Genomic DNA, 20,678 nt, shown 5'->3' with positions numbered 1-20,678 from the left:
AAAAATAATAGGAAAAAAAATATAAAAGGTATAATAAGTTTCACATTTTTTTTGTAAAAAAGGTATTGATTTTAAGAATTAATGTATGTGAGAAATAAGGACTAATAAATAAAAATTTAAGAATTAGTGTTTTAATTTAAAAGGATTTAATCTCATTAATGTGAAACAATATCTTTTTTTTTATATAGAAAAGTGTTTCTTAATCATCGTAAACGTAAGAAAATAGAAAGAATAATCAACAAAATAAAATTTTATTTTTTTCTTTTTTCAAGAAATCAAAATGTATCATAGAGATTCTTTCTATTGAAAAAGATACATAATATTTATCAGAATAATATATTTTAAGATTTTATTGATGTTTTATAATTATTAACGTCCGCGACCTTAAAATTTTACATCGATTTGATGTTTGTAAATTATAAATTGATGACCCGATTGATAAATGGCAACAAACCTTCAAAGCTTTTTCATTTTCATGCATAATACTCTGGCCACGGTATATACATATAGATGGATACTCGTACATACATGACCGGTAGGTGATGATGTCAAAGTGGCGAAACTAGCCCTAAGTGTCTTTTTCTTTAATAATAAAAATAGAAGTATTGTCCTAACATGGAACACGCGAACCACGCTCTCAGTCTCAGCACGTGGCTGGATGGTCGACACGTGTAAAATGGAAAGATTGAACCGTGAAGATGCATATAGCATGTTTGGCGAGTATTAGATAGATAAATATAACACCTTATCATGGTCATGGATCACTCTTATGTTATTCTTTGCCATTTTTTTATATATTATGTTTAGGTTCGATTCATTCACCGCACTGCTTCACTCCTGAGCACTGGATCGATCGAGTTTCAATTTCCTCTATTATCTTTGTTGCTTTCCATGTAACCCCACCTCTTATCCATATATATCCATTCTTCTTCCTCACACTTGTTTAATTTGCACAAATATATTATACTCCAAATAAACCGTCTCATAATGGAGGAGTCAGGTGAAAATTGGCCTTCCGATAATTCTTATCTGGTAATTGAATCCAACACTACATTATATTATATGATCATAGTATATATAGCATATATATATATATATATATCTAATTAACTCTCTCTTGTTCTTGTACATAGGATGAGGTCAACGATGAATTTGGTAGTGAAGATGAAGAGGGAGGTTCATTTTCTGGAATGGGCGAGACCGACAGAAAGAAGAGAAAGCGAGAACTCGCAGAGAGGTTCCTTGCACTTTCAGCCACCATACCTGGCTTCACCAAGGTCGGTACCAAATTTTTTTAACCAATTACGTTTATTATATCTTCCTAGCTAATACTTTATAAATCTTTTGAATATTTTGGGATGAAAATATTTAATTAAAATAAATATAGTTAATGTCATAAAAACAGAAAAATAATTTTGTTTATTTTATAATAACTATATTAAACATATTTTTTAATTAACTAATATTACAAGACTTCTATATTCACATAATTATTCACCTTAAAAAAGTTTAATACTTGTTCTGTAAAAAAGTAAAAAAATATTCATACTTAATTATCTATTAATACAACATTATATGGAGATTAATAATTATAGTTAAAATACGTTTTTATTTTTAGTCTTTAAAGTATGTCTCTTAGATTAAGTAAGTCTTTTCTACATTAACTTAATACATGTGATAAATGGTAAAAAATGTCAAGTCAATAGCTGTTTGTTACACAACCAAAATTAATACTATTTTTGTATTAAAAATTATAAAAAAAAACGAATATAATCAAAGAGATATACTTTAAAAGGTGGTTTGGTTGAATACTGTAAGAGGTGGTTTGGTTGAAGAAAAAAAATATTATTTAATAATATTTTTTTAAAAAATAACATTAATTTCACATTTCTTTCTCTTTATTTTAATCCAAATATTTTTTTTTATTATTTTCTCTTCTAAAAAAACACACACTAAATGATAGATTTCTTTGCATGCCCTAAAAAGTAATTCAGCTAGACCTATGCAAGCATGCATCCGTTTCTCAAGCCCACATTGCAGAGTTGTACATGTACTCCTCTTTTATTTTTTATTTTTTTATTCTAAAATGTCGTTGTATTAATTCTTGTAAGGAATTAATAAAGTAATGACGAGAATTTTGTTTTTTTAAAGAATTACTTTGATAAAAGAATAATTTTTTTTTATAAAACTAGCCTAATGAGTAATTTGTCCAGATAGAGAAAAGACAAACTAGGAAAGGAAAAAAAATGAAAATCTATAATTAATTTTGAATAAAACCAATTTGATTAAATTAAAATTAATTTTGAAGTAAATAATTAATGTTAAGTTTTTTTGTACTTTTAAAGTATATTTAATGTGAAAATTTTAACCAACATAAAAAATCATCTTTATTACTTATAATCAACTTGAGACTTGAAAACAAAATCAATTCTACCTGACTATAATTAAACATATATACTTTTACCAGAATCAGGTTTGGCATCAGCATCAATTTTTACAGTAAAATTAAACACACACTAACACTTTGTTTGTTTGAAAAGAATCGAAAAGGCACTATACCATTTTATTTTACTTTGAAAAGGAATGAAATTAGTGGATTGGTCACTGAGTCATTGGTGACAAAAATGTCTCACTTTCGCCATTTTGGAAATGGTTGAAAGACAAAAATGGCAAAGGAGAGTGGGCCTCACTATTGAGAGGATAATCATGGTGCTGCATTTGATATTTCATTTTCACCTTTCCGCTCACGATTAACACATTGCTGTAGTACAGTTCTTGCATTTATTTGGCACAAGTGGATTATATTCAACAACCTTCTTCCTTTTTTCTAAAATCAAGCATTTTTTTTTAATATGAACTTTGCTTCTTTTAATTATCGGTGCCGCCCTTGAATCTTGCATTCAGTGGGTTTTTTTTTTCTTAATGGTGATTGTCAATGTCCTAAACTCATGTTAATCTTATTTAAGTAGAAAATAATAATTTGAAAGCTCGAATTCAATATATCTTTTGAGTTTGAAGAGTTTAGAAAGCTTACCGTGAAGACTTTATTTGTGTAATCTCCCTTCTATGCAATTGAGGTAACGGCGTTATTTTTCGATTTCTTTTTTTAATTTTTCGTCATATTTAAACGAGTGAGATGAAATATTTTCATTTCTTCCTCTCTTTAATTCCATCAATCAAAACAAGACATAATTTCACTCCTTATTTTTAACTCTTATCCAAATTAAGATAATCTATATAACGTTACTCATTCAATTATACGTTCGAAGACTTCAAACTGAAGCTATTAATTGCCACTAGGAATAAATTATTTGCTGTGAAACATATTTATATTCAAGAGTGTAATTCAAGCAAAGGGCATTGATACGTGCACCAAGCCAGTAATTCTATAATTGTGAATAGGGGATTCTAACCAATTCAATTAATAATCTAATTATATTCTAAAAAAATAATATTATTATATATAACACTAAAATTTTTAATGTATATTTAATATGTATATAAATTTAAATAATAAATTTTATGATAATTAATTTTGATATAATTCATACGAATTATTTAATTTATATATTTTTTATAAATAAAAAAATATTTATTATTAAAAAAAATTAAATTTAACTAATTCATATGAAACTTAAGAATTAAGTGATCCATATCCTTTTTACTAAAAGACAAAATGAGAAAACCACGAAATTACGGGGTTGGGTGCACGTAGCAATCCCAAAGAGATCTGATGAAATGATCGAAGTCAATATCATCCCGTCGTTGTTTTAATATTTTTCTAAAGGCAGACACCTGGCTTTATTTACTCAATGATTTTTCCTCGAGATTCCGTACATTTTTTTATAAAGAAAATTCCTGTTCGAGAGCGAAATATGTAGCCACTGTGGTTTATACGTCATGCTTTTTCTAGACAAAATATAGAAAATAATTTAAATTCATTATTTGAGTGTTCAATTAACTCACTTTTTCTATTTCTGTGCATCCTCAGTATATAACACGTGACATGTCCACATGAGAGCAAAGTTAACTTTTTGAGATTATATATATTTTTATACTATTATTTCAATTCAAACATAGGCACTAAAATAGTTTTTGAAATTTTGCTCGATTTTTTTAAAAATATATAAGAATAAGAAAGTAAAAAAATATTAACAAAGCTACTAAAATGAAATAATAAATTTAAAAGTATAAAACAAAAAAAAAAAATCATGTGATAATTGTAGTGTGTGTGTTGATGTTGTAGCGGTTGAAGTATTTTCCTAATATGTATAGATATAGATTCATGTTGACTTGCAGATAATTTAGATCTTATGTGTGCATTAACATTTTTAGATTTGATAATAACATGTTAATATAACAATCATAATATATATTAAACATCTTTTCATTAAAATTATTCTATAAATCAGTAAGCAGCTAGTTATGTGAAACAACTTCAGCAAAAGGTAAAAGGTTAATTGTGGTTGTAGACGGACAAGACTTCAATCCTGGCCAATGCTAGTAGCTATGTGAAACAACTTCAGCAACGTGTGAGGGAGCTAGAGCAAGAAGTTCAATCCAACGTTTCTAGCAATGAAGGTGCCACCAGCTCTTGCGAAGTGAACTCATCCAATGATTATTACTCTGGTGGTGGACCAAATGAAATTCTTCCCGAGGTCAAAGTAAGAGTGTTACAGAAGGACGTTCTCATCATAATCCACTGTGAGAAACAGAAGGGCATCATGCTCAAAATACTTTCCCAGCTTGAAAATGTTAATCTCTCTGTAGTCAACAGTAGCGTCTTGCGATTTGGGAAAATCACTCTCGACATCACCATTATTGCTAAGGTTTATATTTTTTTTATCGACAAATGTTAATTATTTTTTTGTTAATGGAAAGATTCCAACACACACCATACCTCATCTTCTCCCGTCTCCCTTCACAACTAAACTAACCTTATACATATCTTCTTATTATTGCTCAGTTACATAATAACTCATATAATATCAATTTATCAAGGAATTAATTAATATACTAAAGAGACCAATACTTCTAAGTCAATTCCAAGATCATTATTAATTTGTTTAAATATAGATTATATTGTCCTCTCTTAAGATTTGAACCTTAATATATTATTACTTTGATGACCTTCTTGTTCCAAGTCTTGTATTTTTTCCCCAACTTTTGTTTACAAGTTTACATACAACATTACATTCAAAATGAATAATTATTTGTCTTGTCTTAAGATTTAAAACTTAATATAGTAATACCTTGGTGATGACCTTCTTGTTCTTAGTCTTTGCATGTTTTTTTTCCCCCAAAATGGTGTACTTTTGTTGACAAGTTTACATACAACCTTATTATTCAAAATTTAAAACTATTAAAAACATTATTATGCATTATGTACTGCAGATGGGTGAGGGTTACAAGATGACGGTGGATGAACTAGTGAAGACCCTGAGAGTAGCGATATCTTGATGACTCATTAGCTAGCCTGTCCTAATGTACCTACCAAGCAAGTGCAGTATTAATTGTAATTTGAGAAAAAGCTAGTAATAAACTCTTGTTTACTCTTTTCAACACATTCTTTTATTGAGTAAAATTCATGAATCGTGTACTAAACATGTGAGTCCGATGTTCCATTTGAATTTTATTATCATATTATTAAAACCTACTTGAATTTTAAGCAATAAAAAAATATGTCGAAAAGAGTGTTGAGAACTATGTTTATTTTGAAGAGCTCTTTCTAGTTGTGGGATCTCACGAGGAGAACCATTAATTGTACTAAGCAATGATTAGTTTTCTTGCTGTATTATTTGTTCATAATTAAGGCGCCTCCGTGAAATGGGGGTGAACGTTCCTATGCTAGATTAAATTCAGCATAAATGCGAACTCCAATCCATTTATTTTTTGTTACTAAGGAGGGGAACAAAAAAAAAAGGAGTGAAAGCTAAAATTAAATAATTAGATGAGTGTAATCTAAAATTAATTAAAGGGATGTGTAAGTAGATGATTAATTGGGTTGGGTTTTTTTTTTCTCTTTGGGCTATCAAAACCACACGACCCAAATTCTATTCTAAGTGTATATTGATTTCGGATCCTGCTATTTACACCCCCGTTTTTCTAATTACACCCTATACCTCCCCCCCTTTGCCTCTCAATTACTCATTATGCCTTTTTTTAAAAAAGAAATACACCTATTTTGCTTTCCAAAAATGTATTTGGGAAATTACATATACCTATTCCAAAAAAGTATTTCCTGAATTATGATTCATAGTTCCAGAGATATACTTTTGAAATATCACTTAAGAATTAAGATGATTGACAAAAAATAAAAAAAATGATAAATGTTTATCTTATAATCATGTTTATTAGTCTTATTTTCATCCTATCATTAGTGTTTTTTAAATCCTGTTTAAAATCTTATTTTCATCGTATATTTATTATTCTTTAAACTCTAATTTTAAATTATCTTCATCATATATTCATTATAATAGTGTGTTTTTATCATTATTATGCACTATTTTATGTTTTCCTTCATGTGTCACTTTGTTTTAAGATATGTTCATCACTAAATTCATATATTATACACCTTAATTACAAAGCAAAATTTTTTACGATGGTTTCTTTCCTTTAAGTGTGTTCATTCATTTTCTAATCCAAGTCTACGAATTTAAAGAATATATAGAATTTAAAAAATACTAATGATAGAACGAAAATAAGACTAACAAACCTGGATATAAGATAAATGTTTTTTTTTTCATTTCTCATCAATCATCTTAATTCTTAAGTGATATTTTATTGAAAAATATATACTTCTTCCTAAAGTATATCTCTAGAACTATGAATCATAGTTCTAGAGATACATTTATGGAATAGGTATATGTAATTCCAGAAATACATTTTTGAAAAGTAAAAGAGGTGTACTTCAAGAAAAAGGATATAATGGGTAATTGAGAGTTAGAAGAGGGGGTGGGGTGGTATGGGGTGTACTTAGAACAAAAGAGGTGTAATAGCAAGTACCTTTCTTTCCCATCACGTTGGGCTGGCTCCCCCAAATAGTGTGCTCCAACTTTGACACCAACCCAAACGGTCTTAGAAGTTTCCTATATCTATAGGGAAATTTCATGCTGTGTATTATGAAGTTTCTTGGATGCAATATTTTTTATTGAAATTTTTTGGGTGTGGTTTAGAAATTTGTGCGCCGTAAACATGTGGAATTCTTCCTTTTACTGCACTCAATATTCTGAACCGAGAAAGAGAGATTGAAGAGTGTTCTGGAAAACAAAAATAGCTTGATCTCTGTCCTTGTGAGTTTGGGTGAGTTGCTGTAAGCATGAGTACGGACCACGTTTAGGACCCTGGCCTTGGAGCATACACGAACTAAAAAATGGTTTAAAAGAATAAAAATGTGAATAGTAATTTATATATTGTAATATATTTATTTATTATATATTTTAATATAATATAATTTACATATTCAAAATGTTTTTTATTATAAATTTAAATTTTATAAAAATAAACATTTAATTTGTTTTATAGAATGCATAGATTAAAAATTAGTTTCATTAGAATTTGGAACCTAAAAATATCTTAAGCAGTAGGATGATTGCACGCAGCATCTTATAGGTATTCTTACATGCTTTAGAAATTCGAAGTCCATCACTTCATCCTAGGGCAAAGTGTTTTTCTATATTACCAAAACAAAATAATAAGAATGGAAAACCTGAACCAGTGAAACGCAACTCTAGCTATACATAAGTTGAGTAAAATAATCCAAGGCTATACTACATCTTACACTTACGAAAATTTGACAAAAAAACTTCCCCCACGACAAGTATACAAAGATTTCCAAAAAAAAATAAAAAAAAATACAAGCCATTAATTAGATCATTGTGAAGCGTGTTTCCCATATATATAATATCACACTTAAAAAGTAGATATGTTCCATGAACGACAGGGATCATTTCAGAGTCCCTCATGAAACGTAGCAGTTACATATTGGACCAAAATGTGCTTGCGAATGATAAACAATTATGCAGCACTATTATCAATCGAGACAGAGACAGGGCCTATACGTACATAAGATGAAAGGAAGAGTTGCCATGAATAAGATGTGATGTGAACATAGCACGTTTAGTTCAGTTTGCAGGTTACCAATATGCCCTAATCCATATCAACTGCTATTAAGCTATTTAGTAGCTAGTTCTGACTTCTGATTATGATTTTTTTTTCTACTTTCGTTTTTAGTTTAAATACGCATTATTTCTTATAAATATAATCTTGTTTTGCTTCAATCTTTTCAAAAAAATATTATTTTTACTACTTATAAATTTTAAATCTTTTCAGATAATTTTTGTCACTATTTAATGTGTTTTAAGTTTTTTTTTTTAAGAGGATGTGTTTTAAGTTATGCCATATTAAAAATTATTCCAAAAGGACACGTGATATGATGTGATTAGGTGCATATTAAATTATTCTAAAACGACATGCGAAATTATTCTAAAAGAAGCTTCAAAAGAAGGGAGAAACCCTCTGGAGAAGGAAAAAAATAAAGGTCTCACACCACACCAGCATCAATACTCCAGGATACACAAACTCTAGGTCTTAAAAATTAAAGGTCTCACACCACACATACTCCACCAGAGGTACAAGCTTTATCTTTATGACCTTAATTGTGACGGGCTTGTTCCCATATCTTGGAGCCAGTGTGACCACAATACTTTGATCGTCTTGTGCTCGCAAGTCTTTCAACAGATCCATTATTGCCATTCTGAAGGAATTTGTTGTCCTCTTGCTTTGGTGGCCATGTGAATGAGCCAATATCATAAAGCTTCCCGCAAACTCCGAATCCTCGGGTCCTATCTCATCGTCACCTTGGTCGTTGATAAACACATCAAACTTCACATCCTCAGTCATATCATACTCAACCTCCACCACTAACACCTCCTCCTTTTCCTTTTCTACCTCCTTCTTTGGCCTGTACGTTGAATGGAGTTCAAAGTGAGAGGGAACCACAAAGGTTGTGGAAGTGGAACAGGAACCGAATATTTGGGTTTAGGATGAACACTCATCCATTGCGTCTCAACATATTCGTAATCATACCCCAACTTTCTGGAGTCAAGACATATCTTTGACCTTCACACGCACTAGGTTATTGTTCTCATCGTAGAAGAGAAAGCTAGACTCTAACCAATCCTCGTCGGTGAAATCTCCTCTTATTCCTTCCGGCACTGTTTTCCATATGTTCCATATCCTATCCACGTTTTAATGGTGAGCAAAGAAAATGGGATCTCTTGCAGCCGTAGCCAAATACCCCATGTCCTGGCGGTGAGGTTCTCTAGGGCAACAATTGGCATCTTCTTCGCCCGGCACTTGTGGTGGAACACAGTTAGTTGGGTCTGGAGGGGACACCGGAGCACCAAAGGCTGAACCTCTGCTGTTACCACTAAGACTAGTAGCACCATAAAGTCCTCCAAGCCCAATCAAAATGTCCCTCCTATTTCTAGGGTTAGGGTTAGGGTTACCATTATTGCATGCAACTTTTGAAGCATGACGACCACGTTTTGGTTTGCTAGGTTGGTATGGTTTTTGAGACGGTGGAAACATGGAAGAAATGGGAAAGGATCATAACCAGAGAAACTGAGGTGGGACGAAAAGGATGGATGTGATGATATAGAAGCCATGGCTAATTATCTTCTGCCTCTCATCAGAATGATCTATAGCACTGCCCTTTTATAGTGAAGTTTGAGTCTCAAAATGAAAAAGATAATACTATTACATTTGAGTAGTAAGAAAAACGTGAGGGTATATTTAAGAGATACCCGTGGAAACAGTCAAACAGTACGCATAAAATGGACATATAGAGTGAGTTACCATAGGTGAGCGAATTTGAAATCTAAAACTCTTTCCCACATAACTCAGAATACTCCACATCCAAATAAAGCCATAAGAAGGAACCAAATACAAAGCCTAGCTACCGTTAGATTAATTTAGCAAAGCAAGTGTGTTCTAATTTATTGTTAGAGACTAAGAACAAGTGTGGATATTTGATTACAAATGTTTTTCTAATATCTTCATTTTCTTGAAGATTAATTTAACAAAGCAAGTGTGTTCTAATTTATTGTTAGAGACTAAGAACAAGTGGATATTTGATTACAAATGTTTTTCTAATATCTTCATTTTCTTGAAGATGTTAGTACGCTACCGTAAAAAATAATTGATGTTTTTATTTTTTTTGTTTTTCAATGAAGCTACAAGTATTTTATTTTGCTCCAATAAGGATGTTGCCATACTCTTTTTTTTTTTCTGATACTATATATATATATATATATATACTCATTTTATATTATAATACATACTAAAATTTAAATTTTTTCAAGATTAATATAATATTTTTTTAATATTCATTTTCCTTCAAAGTTTAAATTTTTAAATATCAAATAAGAAAATAAAATGTGATTTCATAATCTGATAAAAAATATTCAAACCGACTTTCAATAAAAAGTAAATTCATATTAGCATATAAATATGTGGTTTTATAGCTAACACTTTTTATCAAAACATCTTCTTTTTTTTATCGATCATACATTTATTCGTATGTGAAATAAAGTCTAAAACAGATGCAAAATTATTCTTCTTAACTTTGATAAATGAGTAATAAATAATAAGATTACAATAAAATTATTTACATATCTTAAAACAACGTAATCTTAGTAATGAAAATTATATTAGTAAGCATAAAGGTTTAAAAGTTTGTTCAATAATATTAGTGAACATTTACAAACTTTCCTCCCTGCACTCAATATTCTGAACCGAGAAAGAGAGATAGAAGAGTGTTCTGAAAAAGAAAAAGAAAAAATGGCTTCTGTCCCTGTGAGTTCGGGTGAGTTGCTGTAAGCATTTGTATAGCTTCTGGCCTTGGAACATACACGAACTATAAAAAAAATGGTTTGAAAGAATAAAACTGTGAAATGGTAATTTATATATTCAAATATATTTATTTATTATAAATTTTAATAATAATACAATTTACATATTCAAAATGTTTTTATTATAAATATAAATTTCATAAAAATAAGCATTAATTTGTTTTATAGAATGCATAGATTAAAATATTAGTTTCTTAAGAATTTATAACCTAAAAATGTCTTAAGCTGTAGGATGATTGTACGTCGCATCTTAAGAGACAGTCTTACATGTTTTTTCTGTATTACCAAAACAAAACAATAAGAACGGAAAGCCTGAACCAGTAAACAATTATCGAGCACTATTGTTGCTGTTGCCGATCGAGACAGAGCTATACATAAGATGAAAGAAGAGTTGGCACGAATAAGATGTTACCAATACCGTAATCCATATGAACTGCTATTTGTAGTTCTGACTTCAGACCAAGATTTTTTTTCCTACTTTCATTTTTAGCTTAAAATTTAAATACGTTTCATTTCTTATAAATATAATCTTGTTTTTCTTAAATCTTTTAAAAAGGCATTATTTTTACTAATTTTAAATTTTAAAATTTTTCAGATAATTTTTGTCACTGTTTAATGACGACATAATGTGTTTCAAATTATGTCATATTGAAAATTATTCTAAAAGAACATGTGATATGATGTGTTTAAGTGCATATTACATTATTAATGGTAATAGAAATTTTTTTTATGTAAATAAATTTACTAGAATCAAAATTAATAAAAAAGATTAAAGAAAAGAAAATCATATGAATTGAAGTGATATTCTTCTTATTAAAAACATATTTTAACATTAACTTTTCTTTTCCTCTCTCATCTCCTTCTTCCTTCCTCACAAGTCACAACTTTCTCTTTTATGGGCATTTTCTTTATTGGTAGTTTTTTCTTCGGTGAATTTCACCTTTTGTTTTCACAGGACACAAATATTTCCAAAATTGTCTACTTGAAGACTCGTTAGTAGGAGGTCTTTCCAATTATACATTCTAAAAACTAGTTTTTGAGAGATACTGTTTTCAGAAGAAGAAGAAACGCGAAGAGAATGTACGATGAGAAAAAAGGAAAGTATAAATAGAGTCCCTTAATATTGAGTTTCTCGGTTCCCAAAATAGTTGGGCAGCGTCCATACTGCACAGTTATTATTTGGGCCAGAGTAGTGATTTCGGACTATATGGGCCAACTAAGTTGGGTTATTCGAGGACTTGGATATACGTATGGACCAAAAAAGTAAAGATACAACGCTATGAACTGAAAAATCAGAAAATATACAACTTACAAAATATGAACAATAGAAGTAAGAATATGAGACATATTTTAACAGTGGCTAAAAGGATTTTAGTTAGTTCCATCTTCAATCCAGCACCTCGTCTTTTTAATTTTTACATATTTTAAATGGTTCCCATCATTACACGTTATATATCTTTATTTTTTTTTAATAATTTAAATAACTCTTCTTTCTAACTCAGCAACTTTAAAATTTTAATTAAATATAAATCTTACAAATAAACCATATTCCTATTATATCTCCTCCTTTTCAACAGCTATTTTTTTATCATATAAATGTTTTTTATTTTCATTTTATTAATTTTTGTTTGGCCCCACAAATAATGTTGAGTATAGGTACTTCAATTAGCACCTCGTGCTTAACAAAAAATGCTGGACAAGGATATATATAATTTCTCCCCCAATGGAGATGCTCTAACAACCACGTTCCTACTTCTAAATAACTATTTGTTGACAAGGTTGCATCACTGTATTCAGCCATAAGAATTGCTCATAATTGCCTTCGGATCTCTCTGCATGAGTGAAATCCAATCCATTTTACCACTTCACATATTATATATTTTGATTTTGTCTTCTTCTAAACATCGTGAAATGGAGAATTATGAGAAGCACCAAAATATAGCATAAGGGCATATCAGCATCTATTTGGAATAAGACAATTTGATGAATTCCATCGATCGCTAGGTACTTAAGAATTGAGATAAACAAGAGGGCTCAACTTGACTTTTAATTTACTCAATTTGATGTCACTTGTAAATGAGGGATTTGTGGAATATTGGGTATATTTTTGAAATATATATCAAAATAATCATATACAAATTAGTATTGTTCTTTACCCCTTTTAGTAGCTAGAGATGCAGAAACTGCTAGATTACATGTTTCCATTGGGCGGTACAAGAATCTTGAACATGGGGCTGGCTGGGTGTCCAAAAGTCGCATATTATTAGCCATTAAAATAACATGTTGATGGCCTCCACGGTTGGATCTCAGAATTTTCTTTTTCTATGAAAATGGAAAGTGCAGGGGCCGCTTTTACTGGTTGGTACGTACATGAAGTGGGCGATATAGTTTGCTTTCTTTGGATGAGATAACGAGGAAAGATGTATGATAAAAAAAAAAAAAGTATGTATATTTGGCTAATATAAATTATTTAACTAAAAGGATACTTCTGACAATAATCTAATAATGTTTTGGCTAATCTAAAATTACTTAACTAAAAGGATACTTCTGTGAAAAACAGTTATAGATATTTGGGAGAATTCTATTAAAACTAAATATAGAAATCTTTGAATTTTAAAACATTTGTACATATTTCCAAGATTATTTGTGGGTAACATGTCAATCCAAATGATACTAGTGGCAATCTCAGGTGTTAGAATGAATGAGTGAGAGTGTTACGCTTCTTCCAGGAAGAGAACAATGAATCTGTAAAATCTGGTTATATGATCGCGTCATTAATTCAAATTTATTCTTCATTTGCGAGACATTGTCATTGCCCGTGTCCACTTGTGGTAATTGGAACCATTAAGAATGGGAGAAGGGCGAACAAGAGATGGGTCCACATTTGGATGGACCTAATTATAACTAGAAGAATCTTGGGTAGCATCATCAGCTATTGGAGAAGTTTCAAGGCAGAAGAAGGAAAGCAAAGAAAAAATGCCTATTGATACCATATTATCAATGAAGGGAGAGGAATAGAAATAAAATAATTGGTGGAACCGTGATCTTATTATGAAAAATACTATAAGACATCTTATATCTTGATGATCGTATCCATTCAACGAGCATGATATATAGTAGAGGCAATTGTGTCTTGATAAATTTGTTGTCACACTTATTATGGTCATTTATTTTAATAAATTAATTTGATAATTATTGATCTTGATTGTACATTATTTACTGGGACCCTTAAAATATAATTGAAGCATAGTTCTGATTAATTAACATGAATAAAGCAAATATAACGCAAGCATTGTCCCTATATTGTTGAACAATCATTATCATCTAATATATTGTCCTTTATATATATATATAATATGTTGTGCGCTCCTCATGTAGTTGAACAATCATTTTCCCTATATAATCGTTTTCTAGAGTTAGAAGAGTTGTGATTGTGATTTTAAATGGCGGAATGTGTTGGAAAATTAGAGGAAGTGCGATGAGGTAGCAATAGCACCCCACCTAGCAGAAGCAGAAGACTAGCTACACAGGAACAACCCACACTCGTCTCAATCATACAGCTGTTGCAGCTGCGTGATACTTTCTTTTCTTTTCCAGTCTGCAAAGGTGGCATCATTAGGCACTGGTCACCGTCTTGGGGGGTCCATCTCTCCAAAACCTTCATCTCAATCACAACTTCACCTAAGATTAAGAACAACCTACTACGTACCTTACCTAGCTTGTGAAGGTGCTTTCATGGCGTACCTTCCTAGCTAGCTTGTTTCTTCGTAATACGTACATGCTTGTTTGGAATAGTAATGTTACATTACACATTTACTCCTACGCAAGATCTATTTGAACTTATATAACTATTCAAAGTAGGTATGACAATCCAAGATAATCAGACTTTCAATAAATTAAAATTTAAACACTTTTACAATTATTAAACCAATTAATGTACAACACACACATTATATTAGTCAAGGTGCAATAAGTTTGGATTTTTTAAGTAAAGAATAAAATTCAGGTTTTACATATGGATGGAAAACCCTATTTAGAAGGAAACATCTAATAAAGGTAACTAGCGATCAATTCTATATATGTACTAAAACATTAACCTTTTTTACTTAACATGTTACATAATATGGAGAGTACGGTCCGATTTCGCTGTCCTGTTCCCTAGACCATCTTTCCTGTTGTAATTATATTAACTGATGGCATATATGTGTATAACGCCTAGTTTGCGAGTTGTAGCCTACAATTTTGAATTGGAGTTAACTTCGGATTGCGATCATTTGTCTCGACTCGATCAAAGTAGCATATGCATGTGTTGCCAAGGGGCACCATGTATATATTGATTATTGACATTCTCGTCACTTTCCTTTAATTTATCATCACCGATTTCTTAATTCAAGGTTTTTAAATTCAACATTTCGCGTCAAAAGATGTTACACGTACTGCTTGATATTTACTCAGCACTTTATGTTTGGAGTTGAATTTATAACAAAAGGTTGTACTAAGGCAGTGATTTATAACCTTACATATGTATATAAAAAAAATTACATATAAAATTTAACTTCAGATATATATCTATATATATATATATAGGTTCGTCCATGGTGATATCAATGATTAGTGTACGGCAGCAACTACGAGTGCTGGACCTGAAACATACGCATTCAAAGAAGCAATTATTACCTCCATCTGAAGAGTGTACATGCATACATGATAAACGTTGCTCCCGATCGCCACTTTAATTGGTGGTCCATATTAACAAATATACAAATTAAAGTCACATGAGATATCAACTAGGGTTGAGTTTAGTGGAAGGGACTAATTTTTCATAAGATGATGAACTAAGATTTGAATCACACAAGGGCGAAGTTTGGTTCTGCAAAGCAAACGAAATTAAGGACACGCCGATAAAGACTGAGGCATTTATGCCAACTCTATGTCTAGTACGTGTGACTGCATGCGAAATGTCGTATATCTGAAATAGCAAGGACTTTGAAGGATTATTTCACCGTTCACTGGGTCACCGAGCTAGTTAACTACTCCCATTTATTTTATTACATTATTCCCTGTATATATACTACTACTACTGAATCAGACCATTTTGGAACTGCAGGTTTTATTCACCCCACAGACCTGCCATGAATGCAATTCTCTGTCTTATGCCACGGACACATGCATTCCACTCTTATTAGGCCTTTTGCCTTTAATTTTACTATACATCTGCCATCCTCACGTGATCATTCTTTTTAATTGGAGTATGCTTCCACGTAGACCAATGTTTGAGATTATTTGATGCATGGTGGTGAAACTCTTTTCCACGGTCAACACTGTGTGAGTAAAGGGTGGATATATGCCGTAAAAGTAACTCCTACTTTATAAGAATAATAGGATATATTAAATATTTTACCTATACAATATATGGCATTGGTCATATTTTCTGTTAATACCAAGTGTATATATAGATAAACTTATGCGTTGTTATTTTAGTCTAATGAGTACAAAAAAGAAATTTTCACTGCGAATTATAATCCTATCCCAATAGAACTGGTCTCTAAGATTGCACTTAAATTGTTTGGGTGGGAAGAGGAGATACTCCAAAAGAGAAAGAGAAAACTGAGACGCCACGTCCACGTGGATCTTTTTTTAATAAAAATAAAATTTCAAAAGCAGCAGGCATTCCTCCACTATGTCCCAAGTCCCAACCACAGCAATGCAGCTTTTTGCTCTGTCGCGAATTGTGAGTCCTTTACTCTATTATTAGATGCTCTCCCATCCCACGGTTCAGATCAAACCGCACGCTGGCTAATACTCTCATAAGTCTCATTACATATTTTCTTCTTGTCTCTACTAAAAACCAACTTGGTAGGTTCAAGAATTATTAATTCTTGAAGCACCCAGAAAAGACAGAACGCCATGCTCTCATCACTTCCTGATATGATGGAGGACTCATGGGAAAACTGGCTCTCTCATCTGGTAATTATTTTTCATTTCATAATTAATACTATTTTCTTAGCTCGTACGTGCCCATTATATATTAATTAGTATTATATATATATTTAGACTTTATAGTATGATCGATTATCTAGATCGATCTGTGTAACCGGCACATATCCAAAACTTTGGCGTTCATAATTTGTGTTTAAAGGGAATGAAAGACAATTTATATTTGGGTATCATAATTTTTTTATCATAAAATATTAGTTGATCGATCAATGTGTAACCCGTATCCGTAACTTTGGCTTTCATAATTTGCGTTTAAAGGGAATGAATGATGATTTTAGCTGCACCAACGCTGTATCCTCTGAAGAGATGGTTAGGTTGAACAATGATAGCTCAAATGTTGTAGCAGCGATTGGACCAAAAGTGGAATACACTGACTCCTATTTGAAGAGCAGTGAAGAGAAATTAGGAAGTTGTTATTGGCGTAAAAGGGGTGTGGAAAACCATGAGTTGGAGGCAAAGGCAAGGGATAATGAGAGAGGAACAAAAAGGGCAAGAACCTCTTCTGAGACACAATATCATGTGATGTCAGAGAGAAAAAGGAGACAGGATATAGCAGAGAAATTCATAGCACTCTCAGCTACTATACCTGGCTTGAAGAAGGTATGTTAATTATTAACTTGTTCATCGCTCATCATTACCGAGCACACAAACTTTGCTTTTTTCGGTCCATATGATGAGCTGAAATCAAGTTGACATTTCAAAACCCAAACACATGTTCAATAGTAATTCCTACAGTTTAATGTGTTTCTGAGAATGAAGTTTGAATATAAGATTTCATAGAAATTTTATCTAAAGTATTTCCTTAAAAAATGACCTAAAGTATCAATCATCATTAAGTCGATTTATCTTGGGTCTTTATTAGCGTGTTTTCTCTTATAGTCTTGTTACATTTTATGAGAGAATTTTTCAACGCGTAAACGTAATAGTAAGATTACTGCAATATTAATGTATGATCGTAGGAAAACTCTATACTGCATTAACTTTTTATAATGTATTTTATGTACTTTATAAAAAAAATGGCGAAATTTGAATTGCATATAATGTTCATCTGTACATTAAGGCCCATTTCTTTACTTTTAAAAGAAAAAGCATCTTTGAATTTGATGAAATGAAAAGATATATTTACAATTTGTAACAATTAAATGCAAAAATCTTTAAAAATGTTACTTCTTTTTCACAAATTACAAATCATAATGATGTATAAAAAAACTAAAATTTATATCACAAATTATTTGTTTTAAGTTTAAACGGATGAAAACTTAGTTGGTCAATAAAACAAGTTTTCATCTTTTGAAACATTCAATTTTGTGTAGTCTGAACAATATATTAATGTTTGACTAATTATACAAAAGCACGGATTAAAAGAAGAAAATAGTTAAAATTATTTGTAAAACTATAAAACAAAAAATAGAAAACTTAAACTATGTTTTGCTACCGGCCCAGGCCCAATCTTATAGTTTTTTTAACAGTGCTGGGGTATACAGTGTACAGATGAACAGGCTTGCTGTGAGAACAAATGAACTTCTTTATAGGGAAAAAAATGGAAGACGAAAACTAAAAAGTATAGCACAAGTTGTGCCACAGTTCTGCATCGAATGTAAAAGGTCTTCAAAACCATAATACTGCTAGTCATAATTAAGACTAACAGAACAGCATGAAATAATAGAACTCTAATTAAAAAGCAGAAATACTTATAGACAACAAATAAACTTATTAAATCCTATAATTCTGGTTAGCATTAAGAAGATTATGTAAGTAAATACTAAAATTGTGTGACATTCTCATATAAAAAGATGGAATAAATCGTCTTTTCTTATGTCTGATTTTTTATTGAAAAAACTTATACTATTAAAATGTATAAATGATAGTATTTTTCTTTCAACTATTGTTTTTTTTATTAAGATGTTATTTTTTAGTTAGAATTAGAAAGAAATAAATATACAAAAATACCAATCAAAATATTTAATTTCCTTCCTCCGACCTTGACAAATATATACATTTAGGAAAAAAAAACTTAAAATGTAACTTCTTTTTTGCAAATATTGTTAGACATAGAATTTTCATTTTTATTTTTATCTAAGATGGAATTACATTTTTGCTTTTTGACTTGGGATAAATATTAGTAATTGTTAAAATTAATATAGGTAGACAAGGCTACGGTGCTTCGGGAAGCCCTTAACTACATGCGACAACTTCAACAGCGTATAGCAGTGCTGGAAAAAGGGAGCAATAATAAAAGTATAAAGTCATTGATCATCACGAAATCACGTCTTTGTTCTGCTTCATGTGAAACAAACTCTAATGAAGTGCTCCCTCAAGTTGAAGCAAGAGGTTTAGAGAAGGAAGTACTCATTAGAATCTATTGTGAGAAACGAAAGGACATCATGCTCAAGCTTTTGGCCCTGCTAAAAGATGTTCATCTATCAATAGCCAGTAGCAGCATATTGCAATTTGGAAACTCTATTCTCAACATTATCATAATTGCTCAGGTAATTAAGCCATATTGCAAACAGTACTAGCAATCTCCTTCCTTCAATATAAGATTTTTTTTTCAATTTTGTTGGTTTTTTTTATAAGAGTCTTTTTATGTTATATTTTGCATTAATTATTTTTTGTCTAAAGTACCCTTAATTATTTTATAATATATGTTATGAATTAAAAAAGATACATTCTCTCTTTTTAAGAATTAAAAAATAAGACTAAAACGCATTAATTAATTAATTGAAAAGTAATTAATTGGAAAGAGATAGATATCAAGTTCCAATAAAAATAATTTTGTAAAAACAATACAAATTTCTAATAAATTTAAAGTTATTAATTAAATTATCCAACTTCTTTGAAGAATGTAAATTAATTAAAAGAGTTTTATATTTAAAAATATTTAAGATAATATATAGTATATGATATTTCATTTTCGCAAGCAATATAAATTTCTAATTCAAATCTAATATTCTATAACCATACTACAAACATGTTTATCATCCAATTCAAAACTAGTTTTATGTTTGTATGATATATAATTATTTAAAATTATAAATATTGCCATAACTATATTGCAGATGAGTGAGAAATACAACTTGACGGTGAACGATTTGGTTAAGACCTTAAAGCAGATCTTTTGAAGTTGTAATATAATGTATGAGATGTAACTTCATGTGTAATCGACTTCTCAAATATTTGTTTATTGAGTTGGGAGTTCTTAATTATTGAGGAGGTAGCTGCGTGCGTTTTGATTTTTTCTTCTTCTTTGAAATACTACAATATGGCATGTAACAACACTGATGTCGGGAGAAAGGAACGAAAGGAAAGGAAAGCAGCCAAGGCCAAACTAAACTCAAAGCTAGGTTTGCTGGAACATATATATAGAAGTCCAATCCTTCTATTTGCATGATAGAGGATTATTCGCGTTTACTTTATTTTCGTTAATATATGATTGATTTGGTTTGAGTTTGTTGGTTCAAATGAAAATTCTACCCAAGTTTACGTTATACATTTAAATACGTATGCAGTCTGTCCAAATAAGACTACTTGGGTTATCCAATATGTTCGATTACATTTTCCACCAGGCTCCAGTGTTGTCAATAGTAGAAAATCGCAGAAAGCTATATAAAAATCCACCATAAAAGTCATAATATATCACGTCTTGCATCATCTGCATCAATGTATTACAAATCTACGAGTCTGGATAATCAAGTACCAGCTGAAAATAATAGAAAGAGGCTGACTAGTTCATTACAAAATACAATTGAAATCAGAAATACTACCAAT

The 20,678-nt window shown here is 30.6% G+C and overlaps 3 protein-coding genes across 3 annotated transcripts; 2 read left to right on the top strand and 1 right to left on the bottom strand.

The window, feature by feature from the left end:
* The first annotated feature begins 757 nt into the window (after positions 1-757).
* Positions 758-5,706, top strand: LOC114418080 (transcription factor bHLH25-like). Its single transcript, XM_028383234.1, has 4 exons — positions 758-1,032; positions 1,134-1,277; positions 4,473-4,829; positions 5,395-5,706. The coding sequence occupies exons 1-4, from the start codon at positions 988-990 to the stop codon at positions 5,458-5,460; spliced, it is 612 nt and encodes a 203-aa protein (XP_028239035.1). The 5' UTR covers positions 758-987; the 3' UTR covers positions 5,461-5,706.
* A 2,883-nt stretch (positions 5,707-8,589) lies between these two features.
* On the bottom strand, positions 8,590-9,591 carry LOC114419254 (polyphenol oxidase A1, chloroplastic-like). Its single transcript, XM_028384888.1, has 2 exons — positions 9,299-9,591; positions 8,590-8,962 (listed from the first exon to the last, which is right to left on the bottom strand). The coding sequence occupies exons 1-2, from the start codon at positions 9,589-9,591 to the stop codon at positions 8,590-8,592; spliced, it is 666 nt and encodes a 221-aa protein (XP_028240689.1).
* A 6,994-nt stretch (positions 9,592-16,585) lies between these two features.
* On the top strand, positions 16,586-20,360 carry LOC114419368 (transcription factor bHLH25-like). Its single transcript, XM_028385020.1, has 4 exons — positions 16,586-16,880; positions 17,169-17,510; positions 19,055-19,399; positions 19,970-20,360. Exons 1-4 carry the CDS (start codon positions 16,821-16,823, stop codon positions 20,030-20,032), a joined length of 810 nt encoding a protein of 269 aa, XP_028240821.1. The 5' UTR covers positions 16,586-16,820; the 3' UTR covers positions 20,033-20,360.
* Positions 20,361-20,678: the final 318 nt, after the last annotated feature.

This window comes from Glycine soja, chromosome 7 (genome assembly GCF_004193775.1).
Source record: "Glycine soja cultivar W05 chromosome 7, ASM419377v2, whole genome shotgun sequence".
NCBI lineage: Eukaryota > Viridiplantae > Streptophyta > Magnoliopsida > Fabales > Fabaceae > Glycine > Glycine soja.
This window is presented reverse-complemented; position numbering and strand designations above follow the sequence as displayed.